Source organism: Piliocolobus tephrosceles, chromosome 19, assembly GCF_002776525.5.
Source record: "Piliocolobus tephrosceles isolate RC106 chromosome 19, ASM277652v3, whole genome shotgun sequence".
In the NCBI taxonomy this organism is placed as follows: Eukaryota; Metazoa; Chordata; class Mammalia; order Primates; family Cercopithecidae; genus Piliocolobus; species Piliocolobus tephrosceles.
In genome coordinates, this window is record NC_045452.1 from 11,756,168 (window position 1) to 11,772,670 (window position 16,503).

Below are 16,503 nucleotides of genomic sequence, written 5' to 3' on the forward strand. Positions count from 1 at the left end.
AGACTCCATAAAAAAAAAAAAGTCAAACTCCAAAGAAATGCCCCCTTCCCCGTGTTCCTGAAGGAGCTGTCTCCTAGATCTCCATGCACATGGGGAAACTGAGGCTGAAGGGAAGGGCTGGCCCGGGCAGCCCCTGCTGCTCACTCACCAGGCTTTGCTGTGCTCTTGGCTCCTGTGATCTGCAGCCCGAGGCCCCAGACCCCTGGTCCCCAGGAGCAGGGCGGGCGCATTGCCAGGGGCCTGTCCCTGTTCTGGCTTTTCTGAGGAGCCACCACGACCTCTGAGTACACAGAAGTCACACCCTTGTTCCCTGCCTGAGCACGGGCGGGTCTGGGCTGAGGGTACCCGATAGTCTCCCTGGGGCATCTGTGGGGCCTCATCAGGCCATGGCAGGATCCCAGCCTCACCAAGCAGGGTGGCAGCCCCCGAGGACAGAGCGGGCTCCAGGTGGCCTCCAGGTCCCTGTCCCGTCCTCCTGGCCCTGAACCTTAGGAGTGACTCCAGGAGAGCCCTGGTGGTAAGAACCGACTGATCTCTTAGCCAACAAGAGGGACAGCCAGAACTCAGGCAAGGCCCAGAAGAAAGCAGGCAGCGGGCTAGAAGAAAGCAGGCAGCGGGCTGGAAGAAAGAAAAGTGCTTTTGGGCCCTCCTTGGTGGGTTTCATAGCAGGCTGGCCATATCCACAGTGACAGGGAAGGCTGGGAGACTCCCCAGATAGGAGGGTCTGGGAGTCTCTGCCCAGGTTCAGAACCCTCTGGGCTATTTGGAAGCTATTCTGAAATCTGGGAACAGCCCAGATTTCAAAGGCAGGCATGGGAATGGGAATCATGTGACTTTGGCTAAGTCATGTCACCTCTCAAAGCTTCGGTTCCTCATCTGGAAAATGGTGATAGTTTACTGAGCTGTAGTGAGAGGTGAATGAGGCGAAGCCAGGTGAGCCCGGCCCCCAGCCAGCTACACAGAGAGAGACCAAGACCTCAGATAGAGGGGACCATGAGGTGGAGCCATGGCTGAGACTCAGACCCAGAGGACCCCCAAGGACCGTAGCCCAACCCAGTCACTACAAAGTCCTTTATTAACAAGTCAATAAAAACAGAAGAGAGAGATGTCAAAATACTTTTCTCGGAGGCCCCAGGAGGGAGAGGCACTGTCAGGACTCACCTGGCCAGGGAAGGCAACCCCACCAGAGGCAGAACAGAGGTCAGGGCCCTGTCTGGGAGACAGCTGGCCCAGGAAGGCTGAGGGGGATGGCTCGGGCCTCAGGCAGGGACTGTGCAAACGCCGAGGCCGCGCAGGGAGTTGGGTTTTGGGTTGGGGGCTTAAGCCCCGAGCACCGTGTTCCCCTGTGTGGGCAGACATGCAGTCAGGCTAGCACCTGCCCACTCCACCTGCGAGTGCACACAGGTGTCTGCGTAAAAGCCGGTGCCCGCACGCAGCTTACATACAGAGAGCGGAACGAGGGTCCCCGGCACAACAGGGGGCTCATTCCAGAGCTTAAGGAAATAGCTGTAGAGAAGTCTTTGGACGCCTGGGTCGAGGGGAGAGCAGGGTGGCTGCTCTGTTCCCCATGGGACTCAGGAAGCCAGTCCTTCCTGCCGCCGCTGGAGGACCTCGATGACGCTGCCGATACCGTCCTCGGGCACCTGAGGGCACGTGGGCAGGAGGGAAGGGTCAAGGCAGAAGCTGACCAAGGCCACCCCTGACTTCCTGGCCCAGCTGAGACTACCTCCAGCCGCCTACATTTCTGGGCCTCACTCTCCCCTCGGGAGCTCCCCCAGCCCCAGCCCACGGTGCTCACCAGGGCGTGGTCGAAGTTGAAGGTGCTGATGTAGTAGGCAGAGATGTCAGCGGCTGCCAGGGGACCCGCGATCTGCGCCACGATGCCACATTCATCTGAGGGTGGTGGAGGAGGGGCACATGTGGCACATGCCGGTTGCTCCCCAGACACTCCCCAACCCCCCAACACCGGGAACGGCCCTCACCAAAGCCCAGGGGCTGTCCGCCGATGCGCACCATCCTCCACAGCTCCCCTGAGGAGCTGGTCAGCAGCAGGTCACTGGGGAACCTGGGGAGGGAGATGGGTGATGGGCAGGGCACCCCCATCCACCCCTGCCTGACCATGAGCTCTGGGACAGATACACCTGCTGACCTCAAAGTCTGATGCCCCACCTCCTCCCTGCCTGGACCGGCTGGGGCCTGGGGCCCACCCGGGGTCAGGGGTCACCTACTTTTTCTGTGTTTCAGCATCCATGACAATGGAGATATAACCCTCGATGAGGGAGAAGGCAAAGAACGTGATGGAGCTGGGTTCAGGACTGCTAGAGGCTGCCTCCTTGGGGGTGCTGGGGAGGGATGGGAGGTTTAGGGGCTCTGCCAGGCACCCAGCCTACTGCCCCTGCTGGAGAACCCGATCAGCCTCCAGCACCCCGGGAAGGAGCTGGCATGATGGCCTGGGCAGGCTCTGCTGTCTCTGCTACCCGCCCAAGGGTCCAGCCCTCTGGAAGGTGTGGGTGGGGATAGGGGAGGACAATGAACCCAGCCTGTGCCGGCCAGACCAGGACACGGCTCAGAGGACACCACTGGAAAGGGATCCAGCTTTGGGGCAAGAACCTTCCCCGAACATCAGTGAAGCACAAGTGAGTGTCATGGGCTGCCAGGAATCCCAAGAGAGGACAAGGGAGAGTTGCAAAACTGATGGATGGGCAGAAGGTGGGGGGACAGAGTGTAGGGAACAGTGGCGTGAGGACAAAGATGAAGTTCCAAGGTCCACCTGTGCGAGTAGAAGAGGACATCTATGAGGGTGGTGGCGATGGCTGGAAGCGTCTCAGGGTCCAGTGTGAGGACACAGAAGCGGTTCTGTGGGCTCTGGATGGGATGCACCGTGGGGCTGGGCCCTGCTGGAGGACAGCAGCAGGTGAAAAGGTGTCCGTGGGCTGGGGCGCCCCCTGGTGGCCAGTCAGGGAGAGGCGTGGGCCCGGGGCGGGTCTTGCTATCCAGGAACTGGCCAGGGTGCTCCTGCCCCATCGCGGCCTACAAGGGAAGAGATCCAGTGGGAAGAGGAGGCCCTGCCCAAGTCCAGGTGTCAGAGGGCGGCCCTCACCATGCTGAGTGCGGGGAAAGCCATTACTGGAATCATCCCTCGTCACAGGCACAGGCTCTCCGCCCACCTCGCGGTAAATGTCGAACTCCTGGGCCAGCGTGTGGATCACCACGGACAGGTCCTGCTCCCGCACCTGGGCCACGGCAGATGGCACATCACATGGGCTCCCAGGTACCTATATCCACCCTGCTCTGCATCAGCACTAGCAGGAAACTCACCAGGATGAAGTCTGTCTGGTAAGTGGACAGCATCAGGACAGACACGTGGTGCTCAGCCAGTGGCGCAATGACTGAGCGGGCAATCTTGGTGACCCCAGCAGCCTGCACTGCCGCACCGCTGTGAGACGACACGTTCAGCACCAGCCATGTGGCCTCCGCTACTTGCAGAAACTCAGATGGGGGCAGCTCTGTAGGCAGGGGACATGTCAGGTCAGGGTCTGCAAGGCTGGCCCCTGCCCCTCTCTGAGCCTCAGTTTCACTCTCTGTGCCTCGGAGGGCTCCATCAAGGTAAGGGCAGGTCTGGAGGCTGGGACTGTCTCCCCCCAGTTCTGCTCCTGAAGTCCCAATGTGTGCAAAGACTGAGAAAGGCTTCAAGTGCTGGCCTGGTGGCATAGAAACTTCCCACTTAAGATCAGAGGTCCAGATTCAGACAGACCTGGGTTCAAATCCCAGCTTTGTTAATTTGTCTTGTGACCTGGGGTAGGTGATTTGAGTCTCAGTTTCCTCATCTGTAAAATGGGACGACAATATCTACCTCACTACGGTGTCTTCTGTGGGTTAGCAGAAGCTTTATACCACACGGCACCACCAGGGGGCATTCGCAGATCAGGTTGGCTGGGGGACTGCCTTCCCCCTTTTGCAGACCCAGACTTCCCTGAAGTAAAAACAGGGAAACTAAGGCCTGCAGTGGAGCAGGGCGACAGGCCAAGCTCCAACTAGCTCGCCTGAGACTCCAAGCCTGTGAGGATGGGCCGGGCCAGCAGCAGGAGGAGGAGCTGGGCGTCAGCTCCAGGGCCCAGGGAGGGCCCAGGCTGGCGTCCAGTCCTGAGCAGGGGCCAGGGCCTGGGTGGCTGCTATTCACCCCAGCACAGCCAGGAGGCCTCCAGGACCCTCCCCTGAGATGGCTGCCTACTCCTGTATTCCTTCCCTCAGACTCCTGGAGTTCCCAGACCAGCAGGGGAGGAGGTGACCCAAACCAGGGAGATAAGACCAGGAGGAAATAATACCCAGGGACTTCTAACAGCAGCACTTGGCCTGGAACCATAACAGAGGCCCTTCTGCAGGCCTGACTGCTGAGTGCTCTTCAGCGGTTTTGAGTTTATAAAGCCTCATGGGATCCCGTTTATCAGAACCAGAACTATACCCATTTTACATAAGAGAAAACAGCTCAGGGAGGGGAAGTGATTTGCTCAAGGGCACACAGCCAAGGAGTGGTGGAATAGGATTCGAACCCTGACACATCTGCTTTTAAGGCTTAAGCTCTTGGTACGGATCCCAGCAACTGGTGAGAACCCTACAGAAGGGGAGCGCGACAAGCCCCTCCCGTACTCCCGTTCCCCAGACCAGCCCCCACCTTTAAAGCCCTCCTCATCCACCATAAGCGTGTAATCCTCAGGGGTCTCCGTCAGGCTGAAGAACTTGCACCTGGTTGGGGGTGGGGAGCATCTTCAGTTTCGTGTGGAGAACTGGGGATCGGGAGTGGATTTCTCTCCAACTGCCCCGGGACACCCCTGCGACCCCGGGCCAGCGCCTTCCTGCCCCCTCGGCCTTTAATTTCCAGGGCAATGGGATGTTAGGCCCATCTCCGGGGTTGGGGGCTACTTTCCAGCCTCCCGACCTCTCCAGGAGCCTTCCACCCCTCTACTCCTCGAGGGAGGAGAGATTCACACCCGCGGCGACAGCCTTAGAAGGGCGTCGGACCTTGGACCCCCTAGTCCAGCCCCTCTGACCTGAAGGGAGGTGTCCTGGAAGGAGCTCCCCGGAGTGACCAGGTAGGAATGCCCACATTTGACACCACTGAGTTAAGCATTGCCCATCCCAGGCTGTTTGCGCTTTGCCCCTCGGAGGGGGCCTCACGGGGCCGGATAGGCTGTGGTCCCCCAGGCCGGATGGCGGCCGGAAGGGGAGAGCCCTCCCCACCCGCTCCCGCCCCCCTGCCTGCCTGCCTTACGGCGATCCTAATCCTCCGACCCTGGCCCGGGGCGACAGCAGAGCCCCCAGCCCCCATCTGCGCTCCCGAACCCGGGCGCGCACCGGCTGCGGTGGGGCAGGAAGAGCAGCTTGATGAGCGGGTGGGTGTAGAGCCAGAGACCCGGACGGGCGACGCTCAGCACCCGCACCCGGTGTTCTAGGATGTGCAGCTCCATCGCGGCTCGCGCGGACCCGACCCCACCGCCAACTAGACCCAGGCCGCGCGGGAGGCGGGGCGGCGGGGGTGGTGCCCGAGCCTTAAAGGAGCCGCTGCGCGGCCGCGTCCACGCCGCCCGCTACGCGGCTGACCCACCCGCCCAGCCAGGCGTGGCGTCCAGCTCTTTCACGGCCACGCCCCGCGGGAAGAGAAGACTATTGGGTGGTCGCGCCTCCTCCTAATACCAGAACCGCTTTCCAGCCCACCGAGACCGCCCCGAACGGCTCCGCCTTTTTTAGCACTGGCTCGGGGATAGACCCCACCCCGTCTGACTCCTCCAGGTCCCGCCCCTGACGCGCCCCCTCCCTGGGCTCCGCCCTTCCCGCGGAACGCCAGCTGCGGAGCGGGTGGGAGCATCCCGGAGGCTAGGGGACGTTTCTGTCCTTCTGGCACACACGTGGGTTTTATGATTGAGGTCCTTGAGACAGAAAGACCACGAAATGAACTGGAGCTCGGCTGGGACCAGAACGCTGCCCCCAAACCCCTGGAGCGATGAGAGGCATAGGTCGGCTTTGCAGCGGCTGTCCACCGGGCACCCTTCGCTCTCCTGCCTCTGATGGCTGCAGGGGGCAGGGCCGCCAGCACAGGATTGCGATTGATACCTACCCTTCCCCGCCTGCAAGGGGGCTGACAAGTTGAAACTTGGCCTGGTAGCCCCACTTGTTCCTTTCATCCAACTTTCAAAATAGAAGGCTCCCCACCAGGGACACACAGAGAGAATTCTAGCCACCTCTGCCTGAGCGACATACTTTGGGTTAGGGGGCTGGAGGTGGCCAAGGCCTAAGACTTGAGGTCCCTCGATACAAACAAAACCCAAAAGTGCTTGAGCCAGTGATGCCCAGTGCTCAAACTTTGGTGGGGGCCCATGCAGCTGAGGTTCAGTGAGTACTCAGACCTCAAGCCTGAAACTTGAGCCCCAAAGCCTGCAGCCGTTAGCTGGCCTGTGCACATCTAAACTTGCTTCAGGTTCAAGGAGGCCCCCAGCACTGGCAGACACCCCAGATCTTATCAGGCCCCCACAGGTCTAAGAAGACCCCAAGGCTGAGCAGGCATCAGCATGTCCATGTTGGCTCCATGCAGGGCCGAGAATGCTCCAGGGGACCCTTGTCTGCCCCGAGCACCCTGAGGCCTCAGATGTGAGGCTTTGAACCAAGTAGATTAAAGCAGGCCTCAGGCCTGATTGGGACCCAGCAGGCCTGAGCAGGCCCTCTGCCTGCTCTGGAGCCCCCACCACAGGCAGATAGAAGCCAAGCTAAGCCTCCTCCCTGGACTCTCGGGCTTGACACATTCCTGTGGAACACTGTGTAGCCACCACATCCTGGCCTATCCCCTGGAGGACTAGGGGAAGGAGGAGCTTCTCAAAGGCTGAGCCCATCTCATCAATGGCAGGTGCAGATAGAGTGGGAAACCACAGGGCTGAGGGGAAGGAGGCAGGAAGTGGGGTGGCCTACCCTGATAGTCTCTTGAGACCCTTCACCTCCCTAGGCCTCAGTATCCCCAGCTGCACCAGGACAGGATGTTCCAGGCCCAGGCAAACCCTGAAAGCTCCCAGGGAGGCTCTGCTCCTCCCTCTTCTGCCCCCTCCCGCTCTGGCCTGGCCTGGCCCAGCTTGGTCATCTGCCAGGAACAGCGCTATTGTTTGACTGGAAAAGCTGCTTCCTCAGCAGAAGGGGGGCCTCTCCCAGGGACACCCTGTCCTTGCCCTCACCAGTCATCAGGTTGTGACCGCAGTGCCTGCCTGGGCCCTCAAGGGCAGAGTCAGGTCTCCTGGAGCCCTGGTCAGGAGAGGAAGCTGAGTGAGGGGCTCTTGGTGCAAATCTGGCTGAGGCTGGGTGGTTCCTTTCCCGCTCAGCTCATGTTTCCTCATCTGTAAAATGAGGCTAATCAAGCCTACTTGACCAATTCAGCCTGGCACTTGGCAAGTGTTCAGGAAATCGAAGGTGGCATTTTATCAAAGATCCACACTTCGCCCTTCTCCCTGAGGGCTGAGCCTGTAAGGACATTCACGGTGCTCCACCCTGGGCCCCATTCCTGACCCCAACCCAGAATGAGCTCTCAGAAACTTACTGGAGCCTGAGGTAGCATCCAGGCCAGGCCTTGAAGGAGGAAGACCCTGAAACCTCCTCCTTAGGAGTCCCTGCCCCCTTGGTGGTGGGTGAGGATGAGGCCTAGGGAGCATACCCTGCTCTGCCCAGCACTGAGCTCCAGCCCTGGTGTCCCTTATGTCTACCCTGGCAGAAGGTAGACATAAGGCAGTGGGGATGGGGTGAGTGAAAATGGGGGTTAAGAATGGGGGCTGGCCAGGGACTTGGCATGTCCTCTGGCAAAGGTACCTCTCAGAGAGACTCTGGTGCTGGGCTGGAGCCCAGGAGGAGGGGCTCTGTAGGGCAGAGAAGAGATGCTGAGCACCAAGGTGACCAAGGTGGTATACGAGCTGTCTACACAAGGCTGTTTATTTCTGTACAAAACCATGTTTCTATTTTACACAAAGAACACCCCACCCTTTCCCCTCACACCAGCACCCTAACACTGGGGAGCATCCCCCCAGGAGGAAGGGGCTGAAGGAGGCCCACCCCCAGGCCCTAGCTTCTGCCTGCCCTGGCTGGGCCACCCCGAGTGCCACTGTAAAGAAAATAAATAAGGAGACTCAGGCAGAATCTGTGTTGGACCAGCCAGACTCCAGCCCAGTGGCCAGGCGGTTTGGCCCTCAGAGGGTGGGCAGGCCGTGGAAAGTCAGTTCATGAACCGTGTAGGTATGTGGAGACCCCGCCCTGGAGGCCTGAGCTGCCAGGGTTACAAGTAGGTATCCTCACTCTCTTGGGATGTCAGGCTCTCCTGGGAGCGGTGGTGGGCTGAGACCTGGGGAGCCGAATCCTGAGGGGCTGAGTCCTGGGGGCCTGAGTCCTTCAGGGGCACATGCTGTGGGGGACATGCATCTCCTGCAGCGGCCACCACCATGGCTTGATTTGGGGCTGGGGGCTTCTCCAGCTGCCCTCTCGCCTTCATCTGCTTCCGCTGCTCCTTCTGGGCCTGCTTGGGTGGCTTGGGCTTGGCTTTGGAGCCAGGGAGGGGGACATCTGGGGGCAGGCGGATGGACGGTGAAGGTTGTAGGGCAGGCCGGGGACCAGGTTCTGCGTCCAAGATGGCCTTGGCACCATGCAGCCTGGGCGGGGAGCAGCACTGCAGCTCACCCCGGGTCTCCTGCCAGCGCCGCAGCTGGATGAGGTGTTCACGCTCAATCTGGCGCTCTGTCACAGGCAACTCCACCACCTGCCGGGGCAGTGACACAGGCAAGTGGGCGCCAAGAAGAAGGACCTTCCCCTTCTGCCTCCCAGCCTGGGCCCCCAGTCTTTCTGAGCATCCCCCAGCCCTGGCCACTAAACACTGACCTCAGGAAGGATGAGGGTCTAGTCCCAAGCTGCAGTCACAAGCCCCAGAGCTGAGTGCTAGGTGAGCTGGACACTTGAGACTCACCGCCTCAGAGTTTCGAGAAAGCTGCCCACATCTTCACGAGTCCACCTGCCTGACTATGGGGCTGAAGGGGTAAGACCCAGATAGACAAAAACCTGTCTCTGCCAACCTGTCCTCCACCACTGCCCAGGGCAGCCTGGCTGCTTAGGCTCAAATTCCAGCTCCACCTGGGTGGGTGACTTTAAGGGGAGTTGCTTAGTGATTCTGCCTCTGTGAGCCTCCATTTCCTCATGTGTAAAAGCTGGCCACGCATGTTCCATCTAATTGCCCCTGAGAGACAAGTATCCATAAAGAAAGAAGAAAGGGAAATAAGAGCTAAGACTGTGAATGGGGTACCAGGGAGGAAGAGGGGGCTGTGGGTCAGCACTCTTCATTCCCAAGCGGCTCGGATCCAGAAGGCCCTGCAGAGCCAGGCCTCTCTGTGCCCCATGCTCCTCACCAGACAGAAGGATGAGGTCCACCCACATGTTCTGGGCCGCCTAGCAATGGTCCTGGCATAGGTGACCCACCCTCAGGGGCTGAGGGTTAGAGGGACCCCTTCAAAGGACCCCCACCTGTCTTCCTCCCTCCCCGTGGTAAGGGGCAGGCGCGGGCTGTACCTCCTGGACCAGGAAGGCCTCCTGCATGATCTTGGGGCTGAGGCTCCGCAGTCGCTCGATGGTCTCATACTGGCCCTGGCAGGCTTTGACCTTCTCGGGGGAGCCCAGCGCATGCTTCAGCAGCACCAGCCCTACCCGGAAGATGATCTTGACTCCTGCATGGGGGATGGGCAGTTAAGTACAAGGAGCCTTTTGGGGGTTTCTCTGCAAAGAGAGGCCCCCCTGTGGGCCTCTGTGGGCTGCTGGGAACAGGGGTGCTCCCCCCAAGCCCAGCCCAGTACCTTCGCAGAAGAACATGTCCCAGACGCGTAGCACAGAGCTCCAGGGCAAGGTGCGGGAGAAGGCGCACATGAACCACTCTGTCATATAGAGGAGCGGGTCGATCTTCTGACGGCTGAGGTGCTTGTGGGCCACCGGCGACACCTTCTGCAACAGCGAGAAGAGGATCTCCCCATCCAACTGGATCGCCTCCTGGGGAGACACCAAGGCCACGGGACCATGACCGTGGGCTGCAGGAGCCAGGGCAGGGACTACACCCCAGCACCCAGCAGGCTCAGGCAGGTACCGCCTGCAGGGTGTCTGCCTTTGCCAGGTGCTAGGATACAATGATGAGCAAACCAGAGCCAGCTGGTCCCCCGGAGGAGCTTATCCCAAGAAGGGCACATGAGCAAAAGAGTCTGGGGAGGGGAGGGGATGAGTGCCTCTAACAAGGCTGGGGCAGGACTGCTCTCGAGCATGTGCTGGAGGGCCTCGTCTGTCTGGGTCAAGAAAGCTCCCTGAGGGTTAAAAGCTGAAGGAAGGCTGGGCGCGGTGGCTCAAGCCTGTAATCCCAGCACTTTGGGACGCCGAGACGGGCGGATCACGAGGTCAGGAGATCGAGACCATCCTGGCTAACATGGTGAAACCCCGTCTCTACTAAAAACTACAAAAAACTAGCTAGGCGAGGTGGCGGGTGCCTGTAGTCCCAGCTACTTGGGAGGCTGAGGCAGGAGAATGGCATAAACCCGGGAGGTGGAGCTTGCAGTGAGCTGAGATCCGGCCACGGCACTCCAGCCTGGGCGACAGAGCAAGACTCTGTCTCAAAAAAAAAAAAAAAAAAAAAAAGCTGAAGGAAAAGAGAAGTTTGTAGAGGACAGCACGGGGATGAGAGCTTCCAGGCAGATTTTAGCCAAGGCCAAGGGAGGGAGGAATTTGGTGCCCTGGAAGAACTTCAATCCTGCCAAGTGGCCAGAGCAGCTAGAAGCTGAGATGAAAGTCAGTGTAGAAGGGATAACATCACAGTCCAAGAGACCTAACCCTGGCAGGCCTTGGGACTTCAGCCCAGTTTTTAACCTGGGCAGGAGTTACTATGATAGAAGGGCCTGGAGGGGCCACAGAGGGTGTCCAGCCTGGGGCAGGTACCAGGCCAGGCGACCACTCACCAGTTTCTCGCTGTAGTAGCCGGGCAGGTACTTCTCACAGATCTGTACCAGGCACCAGAAGGCTTGCTGTGGGCGAGAGAGACGTGAGGCCTTGCCATTGGGGGTTCCCCACCCACCCTTCTGCCTGCCCAGGGCCTGGTGGTACCTCAGCAGGCATGTGCATGAGCAAGACGGCGGCAATGGGAGCCTGTGCCTGGCAGTAGCCCTCCTCGGGCCGGTACAGCGTGTAGGCCTTCAGCACACGGAATAGGTCCTGCTGGCTGTGGAGAGGCCAGGCAGAGCAGTGACGACCGGGGTGACTCTGCTACCCACGGCCTTTACCTGTGCCCCACTGGACCAGCCTGCCTCAGAATCTGCATCTCCCTTGAGAGGGGAGGTGATCTGCTTGTGGTCACCAAGGGATCAGTCTCCTACTGGAGCACATAGACTCTCACGTGCCCAGAGGAAGGAGGTGGGGAAGGTCTCCCCCATGACAGGGGAGGGCAGAGGCTCAAAGAGAAAACAGGGAGCAGGGCCAGGGCAGGATGTAAGGCTGTGTCAGGGCTGGAAGTAAGGGCCCCTCACTCAGCAGCTATGGCCCCTTGGCCAGGCCAGCTTTGTCCCTGCGTCTGTCTTGGTCCCCTTGCCTGCCCCATCTCTCCCCTGCATACCTTCCACTCACCCACCTCCCTCTATCCCTCTTTCTCCCCAATAAAACCTGTTTCCCGAAGAGAGCCAGGCCGGGCAAGCTCTAACACTCTGGAGTCAATGAGGAAAGCCCCCCCTAGAGGTAAGAGGAGATGCTGAGAACATACATCAGAATCAAACCAAAAAAAGGGAAATGCTAAGAGTGGAGTTGGGGGCACCCAGCTTCTGAGGCCCTAAACTCACTGTACCTCCTCAGACCCCTTAGAGACAGGGCCTAGAGACACCTCCCCCCTCACATGGCCCAGGCTGCTCACCCGTGGCCCCCCCGGGACACAAACATCTCATGGAATGGGAACTGCCGGTGCAGGTCACGCTCAATCACGTCCAGCCACTTGGGGTCCCCAGGGGACATGTCCAGCTCCTAGAAGCAAGGGCACATATTAGGGGCTGGGGAGGATGGAGGTGGGCATTGCTGCCAGGACATGGCTGCCCAGGGATTAGGGGAGGGAGGCTTCCACCAGGGGCAGTGCCCACCCAAGCCCATCACAGACTGGGCCTTCCCAAGGACAGGAAGAGAAGCTCAGGTAAGGATGTCTGGGCAGGGGCAAAGGGGCAAAGAGGGAAGAGCCCCGGAAACCTTAAACCTGGCTCTAGGAAGACCGATGCGCGCAAGAGTGTCTACTCCAGCTGTGGCTGGAAGGACCTCTAGACATTTCATTCAGGAGTCAGTTAGATACATTATGTCACATCCTTAAGACAGAAGGCTGCTTCTCTGAGCAATAGCTACCAGCTGTTCTCACTTCTCTGAGCCAGGCGCTAAGCTGGGCACAGGGTACCTGTGGACCTCACTGATCCTTCTCCTCAGCCTCCAGAGATAGGACCTATCATTACACCCTGTTCGCAGATGAGAAAACTGAGTGTCAAGGCCTCATGCCTAGAAAAATGGTGGAGCTGGGACTGGAAGCCAGGTCTGACTCAGAGCCAGCCGTCCATCCCAGCTCCTCAGCTACGTGCCTCCCTGTGCAGGTGGCGTCACCTATCCAGGAAGTGGAGTGTGTGTGAGATCTGCACAGAGCTCTTTTTGGAAGGACATGACATCTGTCAAACCTTAACCTCAGATACTTCTCTGGGTGCCGAGGTTTCAACAAAGTTTTACTCTTTTCTTTGAACCTCTGTGAACATTTCAGTATGGGCACCTTTACAAAACAACAAAACCATTACAAAAAGGAAAATCTTTTCTTGGTCATTTGAAATGTTCTCCACCTTGATTTGCATGTTGATTACATGAATGTGTATTATTTATCAAAACTCACTGAACTGCATGCACATTCAAGATCTATGCATTTTATTGTATGTAAATTCATACCTCAATTTTTAAGAAAGAATGAAAAAATAAATAAGGAGGAAGCCCAGAGGGCTGAGCAGGGAAGCAGAGTATTCACCAGAGGAACCAGAATGTGCTCAAAGGCATGGCCCAGGCACTTTCATGGGGGTGTTGGTTTAAGTACAAGTTGCCTGCAGGGCAGGGGCAGCATCAGGAAAGGCCCTCAGGAGGGAGGCCAGGTCCTCCGCAAACATACCCAGTGGGCACAGACCCAGGCCCTGCCCTGAAGAGCAAGTGACTTCAGACAAGCCCCTTTCCCTCTCTGGCCCTCAGTGGGAGTGTCCTAGCACTAAGCTCAAGAACCTAGGGTGCCAGGAACTTGACTAGAGAGTAAGGATTGAGAGGAGCGGCTGACAGAGTGTTCAGGGCTGGAGGGGACAGGGAGGGGCTGGGGCCTCCACACAGAGCCCTAGAGCAGCCACATAGCGGAGAGATGGATGCGTGCCTCTGGAGCCCCAAACACACTTGTGATGGGGGTCTGTACTGTGCACCTCCAGGTACTGTCTGAGCGCAGTGCAGGTTTGCTTTTGTCAGAAAGGGGAAGAGGGCCCCACAAATTCTCCTAGCAGTTCCCATGAGGTAGAAACCCAAAAACCCCAAAAGTCAGTTCCTAGGATGTGTTCATCTGGTACCTCAGCAGCCTAAGGCACTTGGCCACACATGGTTGGTGAGAAAGGAAAAGAGGGTAGCTGCAGATAGAAAGGGCATCGGCAGACAAGCAGGTACCACGGTCACGGGGCCTGTAGCCTCCACGAGCCTGAGGGGTACTGGCGCCATCAGAAGGTGAAGCCAGAGAAGAAAACCAGGTAGAAAAGGACAAGGAGGTCCTGCCTGCCCAAGGAAGGAGGAAGAAATAGCACATGCAGGAGAAGAAGGAGCCACCAGGGCCTGCAGAGCCTGCCCTGAATGCTGAGGTTGGGATGGGCCACCTGGACTGGGTATTGAACGGAGGGCCCTGTGGGGAGAGAGCACAGAAACAGGTGCACGCTGCCATCACAGACCGCCACTGTGCCCTGCCTCGGCATAGGACCCACAGTAACCAGGGGAAGCTCCTCATGCTTCCTCTGGGTCACCACAGACAAAGTCCTTCCAGGTGTGCTCACCAACCATTCTTCCAGCCCCCAGGACTGTGCAGGAACCCATCACCCAGTTTCGGTGCATCAAGAAGGCCTTCTCTGCAAATCCACCTCCTCACACGAGCAACCTTCCAGACCCCCTGGGGGTGGCTGATTCCTCTCCGGAAGCACAGCTCTGCATGCACATGCACACAGCTCTGCATTCTGCTGCACACACGCTCACACTTGCTGAACCACACAGCCAGGAGGCTGGCCAGGCTGCCCACGCTCTTGGCTCTCATGCCTGGCTCTGGCAGCCTGACATTAACTATGGACTTGGACTGGGGCTCCCACCCCTGAGCCTCCCGCTTTGTCCAGGATGCAGCCCCTCGAAATGGGAGAGATGTAGCCACTAGGAGGAAGACTCTGGAGTCAAGAGGCTGCTCCAGTGGGACCTGGTATTGGTACTCTGGGGAATAATCCAATCAGCCAGATTCAGACCTACCCCAGCCAGACACTCTACCAGCTTCCCTGCCCCTGCAAGTCCATGTGTTGCCAGCAAAAAGCTCTCACCCTTTCTAGGTCAACAGCAGGAACTCTAGGCTACCTTGCCCTGCTCCTGCCCAGTCATCTCAAGGAAAAGATTTGGCAGGACAGGAGTGTTCACTGCAGAAGCATGAGATATGTCAACAAAGAGCTGGTGGTGGGCAGCTCTTCTCTGTCTCACTGTCTGCCTGTCACCAGTCCCAAGGACCTGTGAGAAACCCTGATGCCTGGGGCCAGATCTGGCAGGTAAGCCAGGGCAACCCCAGGGATTCCAACTGCTTCCCCATAATTCCCTAGGGGAGCAGGCTGGAGGAGCTGCCCAGCTCTGAATGGAGAGGTATTTTACTCTGGCCGGCCATGGGGCAGGGAGCAGCAGGAGGGGTATCGGGACAGGAGGAGGGATGACAACAGAGGACACCCTCTCTGGCCACTGAGTGGCATCTGACCCCTTGAGATACTTGGGCAGTTCCCTTCAGCCCCTTTGGGTTTGGCTCTGCTACACCCAGGGCTGATGACCCCAAAAGACACACAGGTGGGTTGTGCTGGCCAGGCTTGGACAAGGCAGGAGAAAGTAGAGGATGGGAGGCCAGGAGGCGTCGAAGGAACTGTGGTCCTGCTGGTCAAGCCCCCAAAGGCCCAGAGCACAGGGCCCAGAGCAGTCAGGGAAATGGTCTGAGTATCCCCTCCTGATCACCAAGAGCAGGGATGTAGCCTACTGAGCCCAGGAAAGCAAAACCTGAGTGGTCATCAAGAGAAAGAGCTGGAATAGGGGGTAGCAAATCTGGCCATTCCACTGAGGGCTGCTCAGGGCTGGAGCCTCAGTTGTACGGAGCCTCCAGGAGACACAGGTACCCAGGACTGGGCCAGTGTGGCCTGCTGGGGCCTGGGCAGTTTGGCACATGACTGAAGGTTTTGTGGACTGCTCATCCTGTGAGGTTCAGGTGAGCACATGGAGGATTGCTGCCATGGGGAGGATGCCCAGAGATGCAGAAGGGAGGGCAGGACAAAGGAAGGGAAACTTACATCAAACTTTCCAGGGTTCTGCTGTAACTTCACTTTGCCTCCTGACAGGTACTGCCAAGCACGGCCCCGCAGAGAAGGCGGGATGCCCTTTTGGCACCGCAGACGAATCTGAAAATCAAAAGGACAGCTGAGCCCATGCAGCTACCCAGGCAGCTCCCCCAGCCCAGACCCTTTGCCAGTGCATGGTGGGCCCTCAGTACACACAGCAGCAAGAGCAGAAACAGGGAGAAAAGAGGACTTTCGCCGGGCAAGGTGGCTCACGCCTGTAATCCCAGTACTTTGGGAGGCCAAGGCGGGCGGATCACCTGAGGTCAGGAGTTCGAGACCAGCCTGGCCAACATGGTAAAACCCCGTCTCTACTAAAAATACAAAACTTAGCTGGGCATGGTGGTGGGCGCCTGTAATCCTAGCTACTCGGGAGGCTGCGGCAGAGAATCGCTTGAACCCAAGAGGCGGGGTTGCATTGAGCCAAGATCACGCCATTGCACTCCAGCCAGGCGACAAAAGCAAAACTCCGTCTCAAAAAAAGAAGACTTTCCTACTATTGCTACCATGCAGATCCTAAGGTGTGGGGAGAGGAGGTGACTGCAGTTAGATATGCTAACACCAGGTAATGGCAGAGTCCCACATCCCTGGTGACAACACGGGCATTCCTGAGGTCTACCATGGAATTCCAGACCCTCATAACTATCTTCTGAATCAAAATGGAACCCTACAGGCGGGCACGCTGGCTCACGCCTGTAATCCCAGCACTCTGGGGAAGCCAAGGAGGGCAGATCACTTAAGGTCAGGAGTTCGAGACCAGCCTGGCCAACATGGTGAAACCCTGTCTCTACTAAAAATACAAAAAATTAGCCAGGCATGGTGGTTG

At 58.5% G+C, this 16,503-nt stretch overlaps 2 protein-coding genes across 8 annotated transcripts in view; both read right to left on the bottom strand.

Annotated features, from left to right (window-relative positions):
* Window positions 1–1,056: 1,056 nt before the first annotated feature.
* Window positions 1,057–5,693, bottom strand: CASTOR1 (cytosolic arginine sensor for mTORC1 subunit 1). 7 transcript variants are annotated; one of them, XM_023190698.2, is made up of 9 exons: window positions 5,353–5,689; window positions 4,673–4,743; window positions 3,319–3,506; window positions 3,101–3,233; window positions 2,771–2,897; window positions 2,229–2,342; window positions 1,983–2,065; window positions 1,799–1,893; window positions 1,057–1,643 (listed from the first exon to the last, which is right to left on the bottom strand). In XM_023190698.2, the coding sequence occupies exons 1-9, from the start codon at window positions 5,463–5,465 to the stop codon at window positions 1,575–1,577; spliced, it is 993 nt and encodes a 330-aa protein (XP_023046466.1). In that variant the 5' UTR covers window positions 5,466–5,689; the 3' UTR covers window positions 1,057–1,574. The 7 variants fall into 7 exon arrangements, with proteins under 7 accessions (XP_023046466.1, XP_023046467.1, XP_023046472.1 ...); XM_023190699.2 differs by having other exon boundaries at window positions 2,771–2,894; window positions 5,353–5,687; XM_023190704.2 differs by having other exon boundaries at window positions 2,771–2,894; window positions 5,261–5,687.
* A 2,250-nt stretch (window positions 5,694–7,943) lies between these two features.
* TBC1D10A (TBC1 domain family member 10A) overlaps window positions 7,944–16,503 on the bottom strand; it is a 35,562-nt gene continuing 27,002 nt past the window's right edge. The window contains exons 3-9 of the mRNA XM_023190697.2: window positions 15,633–15,740; window positions 11,939–12,045; window positions 11,143–11,257; window positions 10,998–11,063; window positions 9,858–10,047; window positions 9,577–9,731; window positions 7,944–8,776 (exon numbers count right to left, since the gene is read on the bottom strand). Of these exons, the coding sequence (XP_023046465.1) occupies window positions 8,300–8,776; window positions 9,577–9,731; window positions 9,858–10,047; window positions 10,998–11,063; window positions 11,143–11,257; window positions 11,939–12,045; window positions 15,633–15,740 (1,218 nt within the window). The 3' untranslated portion in view covers window positions 7,944–8,299. The remainder of the gene's footprint in view (window positions 8,777–9,576; window positions 9,732–9,857; window positions 10,048–10,997; window positions 11,064–11,142; window positions 11,258–11,938; window positions 12,046–15,632; window positions 15,741–16,503) is intronic.

Excerpts from the sequence above, each read along its gene's own strand:
- CASTOR1 (XM_023190698.2), bottom strand. The coding sequence starts at position 5,465 with ATGGAGCTGCACATCCTAGAACACCGGGTGCGGGTGCTGAGCGTCGCC. Across the intron at positions 2,066-2,228 it reads GATGCTGAAACACAGAAAAA|GTTCCCCAGTGACCTGCTGC; the intron begins GTAGGTGACCCC and ends CTCCCTCCCCAG. Across the intron at positions 1,894-1,982 it reads CGGACAGCCCCTGGGCTTTG|ATGAATGTGGCATCGTGGCG; the intron begins GTGAGGGCCGTT and ends CACCACCCTCAG.